Here is a 16,279-nt window from a genome sequence, read left to right as displayed (position 1 = left end):
GGAGCGTCCGTGGGAATATTACACCTTGGCAAAGGTTACATTAAAATAAAAATAACCCGGTCCCATTCGTCGCCAGGTGCCTGCAGCCAGGTCAGCAAAAGGCAAAGGGCTGTGGCAGCTCCCGCTCCATTGGGATAACTTTAGCTCCGGCATTGCCACCCCACGAGCGGTGCAGCCGGGGCACCCGCTGCTGCTGCCGCCGCCGCCTTGGGGCTGGTGGGCTGCGGGTACCCAGGATGGCAGAGCTGGGTGTGGGGCTAGGCGGGGGGTCCTGTGGGGCCTGGGGTACCGCGGGGTGCCAGGGCTGCGGCCACGGGCTTGTGGTGCTGCCTGCACCCGGCTCGGGAGCTTCTGCGGGGGAACGAGCTTTGATATAAATATCTTTTTGCTCAGCACACGACCTACTTTCCAGACAATGCCATTAGCCTCCCGACTCCCTCATTCATCTTCTGCTGTCCTCCCCCAGCCCGCCCCATGGCAGCACCCGCGCCGGCGCTGCATGCCTGGCCATGGTGTGGCGAGGCAGGACGGGCACCGGGCTCAGTGGCACCGTGGGGACCCCCGTGCTGGGGCTTGGGGCCAGCCAGCAGCCCCGTCCCCGCGGCTGGCAGGGGGCTCTTGCTGCCCGGCCCCTGCCCCTGCTCTGGCCTTGCAAGGGGTGGCCGGGTTCCCTTTGGGGTTTCTCCACCCTGTCCCGGAGGGTGCTCAGCTCCATCATCCCTTCCTGCTGCCTCCAGCCCCATTCCCCAGCACAGTCCGTGCCCTGGCTGGCAAATGGCCTCATCCAGGAACATCCTCGTCCAGGAACGGCCTTGTTGGGGACACCCATGTCAGGGCAGGGGGGGGAGCATGGCGAAGCAGGCAGCAGCCAAGCGTCAGCTCCAGGCTGGCCCATGGGCAGAGCGTGCGGGGGCCAGGGTCCCTCCTGAGCCCCCCCGGAGCATTCCCGGTGCTGGGGCCATGCACGTGGTTCATCCGGGGACAATCCCGCAGGAGCTCCCACGTGGTGGCAGAGGCTGTGCTGCACAGTTGGCAGCCGGCGAGCGGCTGGTAGGATTAGGGGCAGGTTGGGCAGGGGGTGCCCAGTCCCACCGGCATGGGGCTGCCCGGCCCCCCGGCCTCCGGTGACAGCCCTGGCATCGGTTTTCCCCTGAGAGCTGGAAACGCCTCCACAGGAGGCAGGGCAGCCGCTGCGCCCACTGCCCGCACACCTCTGGGTGCCCCCAGGGCCGGGCCCCCGCTCCTCCCCTGCCTCTAAAATTAAATATTCAATTTGTATTGCTGGTAAATCCTGTAAATCTCTTTTATCTCTAAGCTCTTGTAGCAGGAATATCGGTGGTGTAATCTCCGCGGGGGCCTGTCCCACCGCCCTTCGCAGCTCCCCAGCTCGGACCACGCTCCCCTTTCCCCACATCTCCCCATGGGACACTTTGGAGGCTGGTGCTGGAGCGGGACCTCGGTGCCCACGGCAGAGCACCCCGTGGCAGAGCACCCTGTGGCAGAGCACCCCATGGCACCTGCCCTGCCTGCACTGCCCACTGCGGGAGCGAGGGCATGCGCCCTCCCCGCACTGTACGTGATGGGGATGCCAGTGCCCGGGTGACCGATGTGGTCCCGCCAGGGTGCCCCCCATCCCTGCCGTGCCCCCGGCTTGCCAGCCATGTACCCGCCCTCACTTTGCCCCTGCGCCGGGCCTGCGCTAAGAGCATTGTGCAGAATTATGTATTTAAATATTTAGGTTTTCATCAGCTTTGCAAATTAAGCCCATCCATTAAAGCAGCAGTTTGGGTCCTCCACTGGTGAGCTGGGCTGTGCTGTGCCCCGGGCTCCCTGTTCCCATCCCAGCCCCGGCCCTGAGGGGCCCCGGGGGTGGGATTGCAGCCTGGGAATGGGGCACAGTGGCCCGGAGCATCCCTGCTGGTGCAGGGACCAAGGGCTCTGCTTCCGCGCCATTCCCAGGTCCTGCTTGCTGGAAACCCTGGCCCCTGTGGCCCTGCTGCGGGAAGAGCCATGGGACAGGACGGTGTTGCAAATGGAACTGGATGGGATGGGTGTTATTTGAGGTCGGAGCAGAGGGTGCCGCATGCTGGGGAAAGCGGGGCATGGAGAAATGCCGGTGGCAGGTGAGAGCCCTGGCACAGCCAAGCACCCGGTGGCAGCAGAGCCGGGGATGGAAGGGCCAGCCCGCCCAGGGGCTCGGTGGGGACGGGCAGAGGATGGCCAGAGATCGTCGCTGCTGCCACGCTTGGTGCTAACGCCATGCCACCCCGACCTCGCCAAAGCAGCTTTGGAGTGATCCCTGGCTTAAGTCATTACACAGTGTGGCTGGGGAGATAAGTGGCTTTTTAAGCCCAGGCAGCACAGCCCGTCCTGCCAACGGGGCGGGCTGCGTGCGGGTGGGGAGGGTGAAATGGCACAGCCAAGGGGGGCGGGTGGGGAAACGGGGTTCATCCGGCACCGCTGCCAGCTGGGGGCTGTGGCACAGCCGGCAGCGCCTGGGGGGGCTGCCATGGCCCCCAGATGCCTGGAAAGAGTCCTCTGGCGGGGGCAGGTCTAACTCCTGGGGCATGCCTGGAGCCCACTGCCCGCCTGGGGCTCCACTGGGCACTGGAGCAAGGTGCCCGGTGGGAATGTGGGCAGAGCCCCCAGGGCGAGTGTGGTGCGGGGGGATGCCCCTGCTCGTCCCTTCCCTTTGCTGCAGGTGAACATCGGGCATGTTGGTCTCGCGTTGGCTCTCCATCCCACTGGGCTCCCCGGGGTCACCTGCACGTCCCCCCTTTCCACCAAGCACTGGGGGAGTGTGCGGCTGCTGCTGGCCCCAGGCAGCGCAGGCAGATGTTGAGTGCGTCCGTGGGAGGGAAGTTGTCCATGGGCATAACCAGTGATGGGTGCTCATCCGTGCAGTGCAGCGCCCATGAATCCTGCACCAGCTGGCGAGGGCTGGGCTCCCCGGGGCCCTGCCTGACCCGGGGGTCCCTCCAGGGTGGTCTCCTGACTCAGTCAGCTGCGCTTCTGCTGCTCTGGCCGTGGGGTCCCACCTCTGGCAGTCGGCTCCCCGTGTGCCGTGTCCTGGCTCCCGTGGGCAGGATGAGCATCGCTGTGGGGCTGAGGGGGCTGGAGGTGCCGGTGCGTTGGGGCAGCTCACCCCTGCCAGCCCTGCCTCTGCCCATGCCCACCCGGGGATGCTGGCACGGCCCCTTCCCTGTGCCACCTCTTGCCTTCTCAGCAAACTTCTTTGCGGGCTCTGGCTGCTGGCCCCGGCTGCTCCCCGCTTGTACAGGGCTTTTGAAGACGTGGCTCTTCTGCCAAGCTCCGGGTTTGGGCTTTGCAGGGATGGAGTGCCAGGCTCCCTTCTCCGCTGGCTTTGCCCCGGCAGCTCCGGCATGCTCTGGCTCCCTCACATGCCCCGGCACAGGAGCGTGGCTCTTGCCCCGGCGGAATCAGCTCTGGGGACCAGGGTGTGCGGGCGGGCAGTGCTGGGCTGCGCATGCTGTGCGAGGCGGGGGGTCCCGCTCCCCCCGTGGCGGCGGCAGCCAGAGGCACCTGCGTTGCTGCGGGGAGTCCCGGTGCTGGCGGCCGTGCCGGTATCCCTGGCAGCTGGGGCGCGTCGTGGCCGTATTTCCTTGCTCTGCTCCAGGAGTAATTGCTCAGATGGGGACTTGGGGCAACTCCCATCCCTCTCCCGGCATGGTAATGAGTCAAGAAGACTCAAAGACAAATGGCTCATTAAGAAGCAGTGCTGCATTGCAGGATTTTTCATCCCACCAACCGCTGCATCAGCAGAGGCAGCACCTCTCGCACTCGCTCTCCCCAGCCCTGGAGAAGGAGCTGTCAGGCAGTCGGGGCCGGTGCCAAAATTAATCATGTGTTTAATAACCTGCCCCTCCCGTCGAACGTCCCGTCCTCAGCCTCCCGGCGCGCGGAGTGGGGCGGCAGCGCTGGGCTCGAGCCCTGGGACACTGTGGGTTTAGTGCCCGGGAAGCACCTGTGCTCGGCGAGGAGGGACGTGCCAGAGCAGGGCTGAGGCAGGGGAGATGCCCCCTAGCACTGGGGTGCCAGGGCCCCCCCAGCCCAGCTCTGTCAGGGTGCTGGCCAGCCGTGCTGGGCAGTGCGATGCTGCCGGCCCCTCTTGGCAGCCTCGGTAAACACTTCTTGCTCCGGTCACATTTGCAATTCTTCAGCTGGTATTTGTCCTTCATGACTTTTTACAAATCTTGCCTCATCCCTTATTTACAGCGGCGGCCGGTTGGTTCCTGCCCCTCGCAACCCTCTCCGGGCAGTGCCCGCCTGCAGCCCGCTCGGTTTTCTTTCGTTAACAGTCATCGGCTTGGATTTCCTGATTGCATCGAGCGCGTTTGCTGTGATCTTTGCATCCTGCTCACTCCCTGTCCCCGTCCCCGTCCCCATCCCCGTCCCCTTCCCCTGGCCAGCCCTTACCTACCAGGGTGACGAACCTCTCCCTAATGACACTCCTTTCCCTGCCTGACACAATTAATGAACCATTGGTGAGCTGCTTTCAGCTAATTCAACGTTTAAGAAAATAATGACTCAGCGCAGAATTATGTACTAAATTAGGCGATCTCTTACTAAGCCCCTCTTTTTTTTTTCCAGGCTGAGTAAATTTTACTAATACAGCCTAATAAAATAACAGAGCAATTAGTAATAAAATAAAATGTTTGCTTTCTACAATCCTTCTCGCTTACAACGGGTTGGGAAAAAATAAATAGATTAAAAGCGCGGTGGAAACGACCTGGCGATATTCCATATTTATTTTCTTCCGACGACTGTAGATCAAATTTGCTCAGCTCCTAAGTGGGCAGACCACTTTATTTATTTATTTTTTTCCCAGGCTCCAGCTTGCGCGCGGTGCCGGGCGCTCACACTGCGTGTTTGTTCTCTCCTGCTTTCATCCCCAGCCATAAAGATCTCCAGCAGGACCCGCGCTGGCAAAACCTCGTGCTAATTTGCAAAGCAGAACGGGCTGAGCTCGCGCCTCTGCCGGGCCGGCGGCTGGAAAAAATCCCTTTGCTCGCACCAGAAAGCTGGGGTGGCGGGAGGAGGCTTTGTGGAGCATATGGCCGGATCCGAAGCAAATCAAAGTCGCTGGCGAGGCGGCCGCTGGGCCGGCTCTGGCGCCCGCTGTCAGGGAATTGCATAAGAGGATGGGGCTGGGGATGGTTTTGGGGCTAAGCAGGGCGAAACACGTGTCCACGGCCATGCAGAGCCATCCCCGTCGCTGCCGGTGCAGGCAGCGCTGCCTACGGGGTGGCCTTGGGGGAGGAGGGAAGGCTGAGCTGCTGCAAAAATACACAGAGAGTTGGGTCAGGCTGGTTTTGGGGAGGAACACCCTTGCTCTTCCTCCCTGGGCTTCATCCCCCTCGTGTCACTCCCCCCAGAGCCTGCTGCCCCCGGGAGACCCAGCGGGGAGGAGGTGCCACCAGCCGGGGCCATGAGGACAGCATCCCCCTGAGCGCTGGGCGGTAAGTGCCACCGACGGGCTTCGCTGGGACCCCGGCACGCGCTGCCCGTGGCGGGGGCTGCTTGGGAAAGGCCGGGGGCCGGGACCCCTTGAGTGCGGGGCCATCAACCCCAGCTCTCGGGGTCTGACCTGGAAATGTTGGATAACCCAGTCTTGCCCTGCGCCAGGGCGGTTTGCCAGACCGAGACGTTGCAGTGGGGTTTTGCTGTCCCGTCTCTTCCCTGCTAGTGGTCCTGGAGCTGGAGGAAAGCTGGGGGGACCCTGGGTGCCATGAGGTCCCGAGGGAGTTCAGGCTGCTGCCAAGGCTGCCCCGGGTCCCTGCAACCCTCAGCCTCGGCATGGTGCTGCCTCCAAGGCAGAGATCTCACCGGGCGGCTGCTGGGAAGCAGAACCGCCTCTGCCAAGTGCCCCTGTGGGAAATTAAGCAGGAGGCTGAATTTCGGTGTGGCCCTCAGCGCCAGGGGCTATGGGCCCCTCTCCTCCCTGTGCTGACCCTTGCAGCGGGGAGAGACGTGGTGGGAGCAGACGTCAGAGGGAAGGTGGCGATGGGGGAATCGCCGGTGGGAGTTTCTCCAGGCCTTGGATGCAATAAAGGCAAGAAGTGAGTTATTTGTAATGGTAATTATGCTCTTCCAGTTTATCCTAGCACATAATTGTGTGGGCGGTAGGTTCCCACTGGTGGTAATTACCCTGGTGTTAAATGGCACAAAAATCAGCCGGGCTGGGTTTTCCCCCCCGTTTTTGAGTCTGCGGTTCGGTGGCGCAAATCCCCTTCTTCCCAAGGGCTGCGCAGCGCGAGCGGCCTTCAGCGGGACACGGCTCCGGCTCTTGGCCATGGCCGTCTGCCCGTGAGCCGCGCTCCGGCCGGCTCCCCTGCCCTGCGTGGCAGCCTCCTGCCTGCGCTGCCCACCCTGGACAGGGGCGAGGAGCGGGCTCGGCAGCTTCTCCTGCCCTCTGCATGTGGCTGTTCCCGCCGGCACATGGGGATGGGGACCCCAGGCCGTGCTGCCTGTGCTGAGACCCACAGGATCGCTCCTGACTCCTTCCCCATCCCCAGGGTGCCCGCGGGAGGATCCCTGGCCAGGGCGCAGGCACCTGCCTGGCTTTGGTGAGCGGGTACTGGCGGGATGTAGCATCCTTCACCATGGCATGTCCCCATCCTCTGCCATTGCCCCTGCTCCACCACTGCCCACGGCTGCGGGAGAGCTGCGGCGCTGCCTTGCCGGCGCGGCGGCGGGGCCCAGCTTTGTTTAATTCCTGTACCTGCCGAGCACAAAAGCCCGCCGGGCTCGTGGTGACGGGCTGCTCAGCTATTTTGACTCCTTCTTCCCGCCGCAGCGGCAATATTTGGATCAGCTGAGAGCTTCCCTTCCCGAGCAGGAGATGATAGCTCAGCCCGCAGAGGCAGAGCTGGGGCTGGGAGCCCGTCTGTTTGTCCGTCCGTCCTGCTGCCGATTGCCGGCTCGATCCCAGAGCAGGGGAGGCAGCCCCCTCCCACGCTGCTGTGTCCGCTCCTTGTAGCAGCTCTCCCGGGAGGCGAGAGGCATTTCTTTTTGTAACTGGCTGCAGCTAATCCTTTGGTTAAGATGCAGCAATTAGGGAGCCTCATTAGAGCAGGAGCGCGATTGTGAGGGCGGGGGGGAGAGGCGCAGGACCGAGCCATCCAGCCTTGAAGCCGGGAAGGAAGGTGGCGGCGGAGGCTTATTAGGGCAGACGCGTTCCCCGGACGCTGCCGCGGCCCTGTCTGCCGCTTGCTGCCGCCAACGCGTGCCTCGCCGCCCGCCCCCGCGCCCCTCGGGGGCCTCCAGCCCCTCTCCCCTCCCGGGGCTCCTCGGGGCACACAGCCCTTCCCTCCCCACGCATCCCCAGCCCTCCCGGTGTCCCTCGTTTCCAATCCCCACGTGCCTAATGGACCCCATGTGCCGCGGGGACCGTCCCATGGTCACCTTTCCCTGCCGGAGATGGGCTGCCCACAGCACCCTGCCCAAATATGATAACAAGAGCATTAATGATGCCTGTTAATTAGCCAAGCTACACTGGAGAATAAGTAATTTCCTCATTTACAGTCATACAAAAGGCAGAGCCTTTGAGGGACCATAAGGAAGACAAACCTCCATGGGTGCCCACAGCTCTGGCGGCCCGGCGGCCAACGTGGGGCTCAGCCTGGCTCGACGCCGTCTGTCCTTCTGCTTCTGCGTGGGGATGCCCCACACGCAGCATAGCCATCTCCGCTCCCTGGCTCTCCATCTGTGGGGGCTGGCAGGGCCGTGGGGGCCGGCGGGGCGGCCGGTTGTGGGTCTCCATCCGCAGTGAGGTGCCATGGCCGGGGCCGTGCAGGGAGGATGGGCTGGATGGAGACATCAGAGCGCGGCCCCCCCGCACCCCGCGGCAGCTCATTAACGGCTCTGTGAATCGCAACGGCTGAAAAACTCAGCCAGAACCGTTTTCCTAATGGAGAAACACTTCATAATATTTGGTGTCGGAGAAGAAAACAAGTTTCTGATGATGGCAGCGTGTCCTCCTTCGCCGTCTGCAGGGCCCGTGCTGCCTGCATCGCTGCTGGCAGCGCCTTCTCCTTCCTGCTCCCCCCTCAGCGCTGCCCCATCAAGCAGCCGAGCTGGGGGTGACCCCAGGTGCCCGGCCCCGGCACTGTGCCCCCCTCACCCCATGGAGAGCCAGCTTTCTGGCACTCCAGCCCGGCTTCACAGGGGCTCAGCCAGGGCCAGATCCTGCCCTGGGAGCTTCCCAGCCCCCTCAGTCGGTTCCCGCGGGACAGCCCCAATGTCTCACAGGCAGTGGGGTGCAGAGGGGAGTGTGACACCGTGCCTGTCCCTGTCCCCACAGATGAGCCCGCAGGGACAACCCTGCAGGATGCCGAGGCTATGGGGCGGGTGCTGACACCATGAAGGGCTACCATGGGGAGCGTAGCCAGGCACAGCCCTCCTCCGGCCACCGCTGCCGCTGTATCCCAGAGGACTGCGAGCATCCCGCCGACTACGTCCAGCACGGCCCTGAGGGCCGACCGCCGTACCTCCTCAGCCCCAGCGAGCCGTGTTCCCTGGAGCATCCATACTGCCCGGCGCGGAGCCCCGGCGCGGCCGGCGAGTGCCTGGGCGGGCCCCTGAGCGAGCCGCCCTCCACCAGCGCCAGCAGCACCTTCCCGAGGATGCACCACGCGCAGCAGCCCTACGACTCCTGCGACGAATGCATGGCGACCGCCCACCCCGCCAGCAAGATCAACCGCCTGCCCCCCACGCTGCTGGACCAGTTCGAGAAGCAGCTGCCACTGCACCACGACGGCTTCCACACGCTGCAGTACCCGCGGGCCGGCGGCGCCGAGCCCCGCAGCGAGAGCCCCAGCCGCATCCGCCACCTCGTCCACTCCGTCCAGAAGCTCTTCGCCAAGTCCCACTCCCTGGAGGCGCCGGCCAAGCGGGACTACAACGGCGCCAAGATGGACGGCCGCGGGGACGGCTACCACCACCACCACCACCACCACCATCACCACCACCAGTCCCGCCATGGCAAGCGCAGCAAGAGCAAGGACCGCAAGGTGGACTCCCGCCACCGGTCCAAGATGATGGGCTGGTGGAGCTCCGACGACAACCTGGACAGCGACAGCAGCTACATGGTGTCCGGCCAGCACGCCGCCGACCAGGGCACCCAGTACTGCGTGGACGCTCCCGAAAGTGCCTTCAGAGACTTGACCTTGAAGAGTCTAAAGGGCGGCGGGGAAGGAAAATGCCTGGCCTGTGCCGGCATGTCCATGTCTCTGGACGGCCAGACGCTCAAGAGGAGCGCTTGGCACACCATGACCGTCAGCCAGGCCCGTGAAGCCTACCCCAGCGCCGGCGGCACCGAGAAGACCTTGATGCTTCAGGAAGCAAAGGCCAAAGACCGAGCGTACCAGTACCTGCAGGTGAGAGGCAGGGCAGGGTGGGGGGCTGCCGTCCCTGGCACTGCAGCCAGCAATGCCGTGGGGTGAGCTGGGGCTGGGACCCTCCATCCCAGCAGCCCAGGGTGCTGTGGGGATGCTCCAGCTCCTCTCCATGTCCCCAGTGCCTGCGCTCCGTCCCCCAGGGTCCCGCACCGGTCCCCACTGTCCCCTCGCCAGCAGTGCGAAGCCCCATCTGCCGCCTCCTGCCCTGTGCCCGCTGCATTTGGGGTCAGACCGGCTCTGTCGGCTCGGGGCTGCCGGCGGCCCTGCGCCCGCTCCCTCCTCGCGGCTTTTATCCCGCTTGCGCCTGGCTGGGTGCCACTGCCTGCCTCATCACCAGGCTCCCTTCTAGGTCACCCCCCTTCCAATTAAAAACTAATTAACTCTTCTCTCACTTTCCCGGGGGAAGGAGACAGGGAGTGGCAATGCTGCACTGGCCGGGGGCAGGGGGTGGCCAGGGCCACTCTCCGCTGGCAGCGGGGGCATCAGGACAGGGTGCCGGCCCCACTGCCCTCCCCGTGGGGCCCAGGGGACACCATCCCCCTGCCACAGCCCGGTAAGGACCCTGTGGTGCCGGCGTCAGCGGTGCGTGGTGGAACCGGCAGCCGCTACATCAGCCGGGCGGCTGTGCTGGCATGGGTGGGATTTGGCCCGGCCGCGCCTGCCAGGGGGGCTGCGAGGTGGGAGCGGCTGCGCTGCCCCGCGTTTTGGAAACGGCCCCAGACGGTGCACAGGGAGCCGTGGCTGTTAGGAGGGATCAGCTCTCCTGGATTTAGGGGCTTTCCCAGGGGGTCAGAGCCCCCAGGGTCTGTCCCTACAGCTCTGGGGTGCCGCGGGGAGGGCAGGGGAGCTGTGCCAGCATGTGCACCGGCCTTGGGCCATGCACACATGTTGGGTTTGGGCCATGCATGCACACCAGGCTCGGGCTGGCATGTGCCATGTGGCAGGCGTGGGGCTCGGCTCCGCGTCCCGACCGCGGGACCCCAGCCACCGTGTCCTCCCACGCTTGCCTCCTGCTCCAGGTGCCGCAGGACGAGTGGAGCGGGTACCCAGCGGTGGGCAAGGACGGGGAGATCCCCTGCCGGCGGATGCGCAGCGGCAGCTACATCAAGGCCATGGGCGATGAGGACAGCGCTGACTCGGACGCCAGTGCCAAAGTATCGCCCAGGGCGGCCACGCGGCGAGACAGCTACCGCCGCTCCTCCAGCGCCGACCAGGCCAGGACCAAGTAAGGGCTGTCGCCTCCCGGCCCCGTCTCAGCACCGCAGGCAGCAGCGGGGCCATGGGCTGGGGCTCCCCGGGAGGACGAGTGGCACTGTCCCCGCTCACGGCTGCACTCCCCAATGCAGCGGCACCAAGCCCTGCCCCTGTGCCGTAGCTGCCCTTGGCGGGCGCCGGAGAAGAACATGGGCTTTGGGGTGGGACCCGCTGCTGCAGCCACATGCAGAGGCTGGGGAGAAGAGGCATGTTCAAAAGGAGACGACTGGGACGTGCCCCAGTCCCGGTGGGTGACAGGCAGTATCCTCGTCCCCAGCCCCACTGCCCGCAGCGGGCATGTACCTCTCTGGTGGCCCCGCACCACTGGGGGATGGCTCCGTACCCCCAGGATAACGCTGTGGGGCAGTTAGGAGTGGGGACAGCGGTGGCGGCCGGCGGGAGCATCGCTGCGGCTGCGTTTCCGAAGGCTCTGCTTGAATATGTTGCTTTTGGTGCGATCCCTTCTATTCCCACTGTCTCTCATTAGGTTTGCAAGTAGGCACTATTCTGATTCATATATCTGTAACTGTCCCAGCTGCTGCACGCCACCGCGAATGCTCCCGCGGGGACAGGGCTACGGGCGTTCCTTCACCACCGGCCAGGTAGGGTCCCACGTCACGGGCGCCGCGGGGCAGGTTGGGGCGGGGGGGGGCAGCGGATGTTCTTCTGAGCATCTCCTGCCCCGCTTGGCCCTGGCTCACCGCCCCCAGCCTCACCCGCCGCTCTCCCCAGATCAACGACGAGCTGAACCACCAGTTCGAGGCCGTCTGCGAGTCGGTTTTCGGCGAGGTGGAGTCGCAGGCCGTGGAGGCGCTGGACCTGCCCGGCTGCTTCCGCATGCGGAGCCACAGCTACCTGCGGGCCATCCAGGCGGGCTGCTCCCAGGACGACGACTGCCTCTCGCTCTTCTCCATGTCGGCCCCCGCCGGGCCGCCCATCACCAGCAGCATCCTGAAGCCCAGCACTTGTGAGTCCCGGGGGGTGGCGGGGGCTCGGCCGCGTGAGGGACCCCCGCATCTCCCTGCCTGCTCACCTGGGCACCTGCCAAGGGCTGCTGCTGCCCCCCTCCTGCCCCCGGCCCCATGCAGCCCCCGGCACAGGGCTTGAGCATCCTGCTCGTGGCTCAGTCCCGGTCAGGGGGCTGCTCTGTGCCCCCAGCACCCATCTGCCATTCCCTCCTTCCCTCCACTTCTGTCCCCATCTCTGCCCCTTGCTGGGTGCTGCAGCGGTGTGGCCAGCATGCATCTGGGGTGGTTTCCGATCCCTTTCTGGGGATAAACTGGCCAAACAGCCCCTCTGAGCTCCAGCCCGGATCTCAGCCAGCTGAGGTGCAAACCCTGCGGGGCCGTGAGCCCCGCGCTGCGGGAGGAGGTGGGCACTGTTCCCCTGGGGCCCCTGTTCGTGGCGGGAAATGAGCCAGTGTCTGTGTTTTCACGTGCCTTTTCATCCTGCGCCTCTCCCACAACAGCCTTCAGTTACAGAAAAGCTCCACCTCCCATCCCTCCAGGAACCAAAGCCAAACCCCTCATCTCCGTCACGGCGCAGAGCAGCACCGAGTCCACCCATGAGAGCTACCTGCCCGGCGAGGTCACCCGCAGCCCCGCCTGGTCCAAAGACGCCACGGCCCGCTGCAACTCGGCCGAGAGTCTGGAGACCTCCAAGGTGACGGCCGTGGCCCTCGACCTGCCTCCGGTCCAGCCCCGTGCCGCTCCCAAGCCCTCCACGCTCATCATCAAGGCCATCCCCGGCCGGGAGGAGCTGAGGAGCTTGGCTCGGCAGCGGAAGTGGCGCCCCTCCATCGGTGTCCAGGTGGGTTTCACTCCTCCCTGCGGGCTCCGAGACGGCTCTGAGCCTGCCCGCATGGCGTGGGTGGTGCTGAGCCGCCGCGCCACATCTCGGGGCCACCCTCCAGTGCTCTCCCTCTGCCCTTTGGCAGGTCGAGGCCATCTCCGACTCGGATACAGAGAGCCGGAGCCAGAGGGAGTTCCACTCCATCGGAGTGCAGGTGGAGGAGGACAAAAGGTACCATGTGGCTGGGCTGGGCTGAGACCTGCCACGCTCGCTGCACCAGGGGATTGGGTCCCCCTGGGCCTCCCTGAGCTCCACTTGCCACCACTGCCCCGCAGCGTCTTTTCCCTCTTTCCTCCAGCTGAGACCCCCAGAGCTCAGCACCGTCCCCATCCCGGGCCGGCTGCCCCCACCTGGGGCAGGATCTGGCCTTCCCTTTACCCTCGCACTGTGCTGCTGTGACCAGACTGCCCGGGGAAGGGGCTGCTCTGCTCCCACCCTGTGCTCGGGTCTCCTCCGCTGGGGCTCAGCCCTGGGCTTTGAGCTCGGCCCAGGCGCAGATGAAACCTTTGGGCTTTTCTGCAGCTAAACATGACGTTTTGGCTGGGGTGGGAGTGCCGTGTGCCGGGACCTGCATGGCCCGCGGGAGGGGAGCTCCGGCAACGTGCCCACGCGGCCCTGGTGCACGCTCCTCTCCATCCTCGGTCCAGTGCCGGTAGCCATGGAAACAGGCTAAGAGCAGAGGAGATGAGGGACTGGCGGGTTGCCACTGCTGAGGGCTGTCCCCGCTACCCCGAATACTCCAGGATCCAGACCGGCATCCCCAGCCCCATCCTGCCTGCGGGCATCCCTCACCCTGCCCCTGCCCGCCATGGTACCTGGCGCGGGGACGGGGCAACGGGGCTGTCCTCGCTGGCTGCGAGGGTCCCCACGCGCTCTCGCTCTCCGCAGGCGAGCGCGCTTCAAGCGCTCCAACAGCGTGACGGCGGGTGTGCAGGCAGACCTGGAGCTGGAGGGCTTCACTGGCCTGGCCGTGGCCACCGAGGACAAAGCTCTGCAGTTCGGGCGCCCCTTCCAGCGGCACTCCTCAGAGCCTGAGTCCGGCCGGCAGTACGCGGTGTACAAGACGGTGCACACGCAGGGGCAGTGGGCGTACCGGGAGGACTACCAGCTGCAGTACGACACGGTGGAGGTGCCCCGGCGGGATGCCTGGATGGAGCGGGGCTCCCGCAGCCTCCCCGACTCCGGCCGTGCCTCCCCCTGCCACCGTGATGGGGAATGGTTCATCAAACTGCTGCAGGCGGAGGTGGAGAAGATGGAGGGCTGGTGCCAGCAGATGGAGAGGGAGGCCGAGGACTATGACCTGCCGGAGGAGAGTGAGTTGGGGGGATTTGCGGGGTTGGGAGGGACTGGGGCTCCTGTAGAGCCGGGGGTGCACAGCCACGGTCCTGCAGTGCTCCTACCTTGGGACCACCTTGGAGCATCTCCCCTGCCAAGGCTAAAGAGGTTGGATGGGGGCAAGAAACACTGGGAAACCCTCTGGGACTAGTGGGGTCTGGAGGAGGGAGGAGATGCCACATGGGTTGGGGGGAGTCTGAGCTGCCCGGGCCGTCCTGCTGGCCCCGGGGGGGTGCAGGTCCCCACCACGCAGAGAGGCTCTGTGCCCCGCGAGAGTGCTGACTGTCTGCTCTCCCCCTGCCAGTCCTGGAGAAGATCCGGAGCGCCGTGGGCAGTGCCCAGCTCCTCATGTCCCAGAAGGTGCAGCAGTTTTACCGCCTCTGCCAGCAGAACATGGTGAGTGCCGGGCAGCGGTGCTGGGGGGTCAGCCATGGTGGACAGCAGGTCTTGTACCCTTAGCCGGTGGAAAAGGGACTTTGTAACGCCATGGGGGAGAGCTGGACAGAGAGCACCTGCAGCAGCGTGGGGTGGGATGGCTGCCTGGCCAGCAGAGCTGACGTCCCGTGGGTGGACGTGGATGACACTCTGTCCCTCTGTCCCCACAGGATCCCAACGCGTTCCCCGTGCCCACCTTCCAAGACCTGGCCGGCTTCTGGGACCTCCTGCAGCTCTCCATTGAGGATGTCAGCATGAAGTTTGCAGAGCTCCAGCAGCTCAAGGCCAACGGGTGGAAGATTGTGGAGCCCAAGGTAAGGGCAGGGCTCTGCCGCTGGCACTCGTCCCTGTCACCTCTCCCTCCCTCCTCCTCCTCAAGCACATCTGTGCCCAAACCGCTGCTGCCGGGCTGTCGCTGGCGACTGCTTTTAACAAACACTTAAAAAACAGAGTGGAAAAAACTGAGGCTAAAGAAGGGGCTGTTCCCCCGCTGCGGTCTCGCAGCTGGCTCGCTGGGCATTTCTGGGCAGCGCTGCCTGCAAAGGGCCGGGCAGGGTCTCGGCACAGGCAGGGGCAGCATGCTGTGGGCGCCTTCACGCCCGTGCAGATGGACGAAGGGACACGCAGCCCTGCCTCATGACTTGGTACGGTGCAGGAGGGGCACGGGGCCGTCTTGCTGTGGCTTTGGCTTTGCCATCTGTGGCAGCGCCATGCACAGAGGTGCACAAGTCCTGCACACCCGAGCCCGCCAGGACGCCCATTCCCCAGAGGTCCCTGCCCCACGCCTGCCCTGACGCCCCCCTTGTCTGTGCAGGAAGAGAAGAAGGTGCCTCCCCCGATACCAAAGAAGCCGCCGCGCTCCAAGGTGCACCCGGTGAAGGAGCGCTCCCTAGACTCGGTGGACCGGCAGCGGCAGGAGGCCCGCAAGCGGCTCCTGGCAGCCAAGCGAGCTGCCTCCTTCCGCCAGAGCTCGGCCACCGAAAGCGCGGACAGCATCGAGATCTACATCCCCGAGGCACAGACCCGGCTGTGACCGCAGCCTCCGCTTTTCTACCCGGACTGGACGGCGTGGCCGTAGCTCACTGTGATGGGGGGCCGCGGGGACACCCTGGGGCAGCTCTTGGCCCCACTCACAGCTTCTCTCTTTTCTATCTTAGACCTTTCGTGGATCCGACGGCGGGTGAACGCAAGCCCGGTTCTGCCCCATCCCGTTGCCCCCCGCCCGCATGCCCCTGCCAGCCTCTCCCGGGGTCTGGGGCTCTCCCTCCCTCTGCCCTCCCTGGGGCAGCTCTCTGTCCCCTTCCCACCCCCCCAGCTCTTCTGCACCCCCCCCAGCCTGCGTCCCAACCAAAAGAGAGGTGACCCTCAGCCCCCGGCCCTGCCGGGCTGGAGGGGAGGGGGCTGCAGGCAGGCCCCCCCCGCCTCTCTGTACTCAGTGCAATCCCCCAGCGTGCGGCGGGGACGGGGCCCCCAGCCCCGGCCTGGCCAGAGCCCCCCCAGCCCCGCTCCCCGGCCCTGCCGGCACGAGGCTTTGGGACGCGGTGGGGACAAGGGGCTCCCCCGCGCTGCCCCCGCCTGCCTCCGGCTCGGGTGCTACGGGGGACCCAGGGCTCCTTCCCCTATATACATATATAAATATAACCTGAGGAATAAACCAGAAACTACACGTGACCAGCGCTGTGTTCTGGCTGGTGGGACGGACCAGAGCAGCAGAAACCCCCGGTCACGGCGAGCCGCCCCGCTTCCCTCGCACGGAGCATTGCGACGCGCTTCTCCCCTAACCCGCTCAGCCCTCCTTCCCCATCAGTCTGTCCCTCCATCCATCCGTCCTTCCCTCCTGCCAGCCTGGAGTCTGGGAGCAGCTCTGCAGCATGGCACTAGCCGGGGACGGGGGATATGGTCCCCCCGTGCCTCACCGCCGGTGGGAGTCGCTTCCCCAGTGTGCGAGCAAGGCGGTAGTGGTGGGGAGACCTGCCCGCAGCCCG

The 16,279-nt window shown here is 65.4% G+C and overlaps 1 protein-coding gene across 1 annotated transcript; it reads left to right on the top strand.

Moving 5' to 3' along the window:
* Positions 1–8,381: 8,381 nt before the first annotated feature.
* DLGAP3 (DLG associated protein 3) lies at positions 8,382–15,327 on the top strand. The gene is made up of 10 exons (XM_050909881.1): positions 8,382–9,398; positions 10,439–10,644; positions 11,161–11,275; positions 11,406–11,640; positions 12,142–12,482; positions 12,610–12,695; positions 13,413–13,837; positions 14,164–14,255; positions 14,465–14,608; positions 15,109–15,327. The coding sequence occupies exons 1-10, from the start codon at positions 8,382–8,384 to the stop codon at positions 15,325–15,327; spliced, it is 2,880 nt and encodes a 959-aa protein (XP_050765838.1).
* Positions 15,328–16,279: the final 952 nt, after the last annotated feature.

This window comes from Gymnogyps californianus, chromosome 22, assembly GCF_018139145.2.
Source record: "Gymnogyps californianus isolate 813 chromosome 22, ASM1813914v2, whole genome shotgun sequence".
In the NCBI taxonomy this organism is placed as follows: domain Eukaryota; kingdom Metazoa; phylum Chordata; class Aves; order Accipitriformes; family Cathartidae; genus Gymnogyps; species Gymnogyps californianus.
Note: the sequence above shows the minus strand (reverse complement) of the source record. Positions and strands in the feature narration are given on the sequence as shown.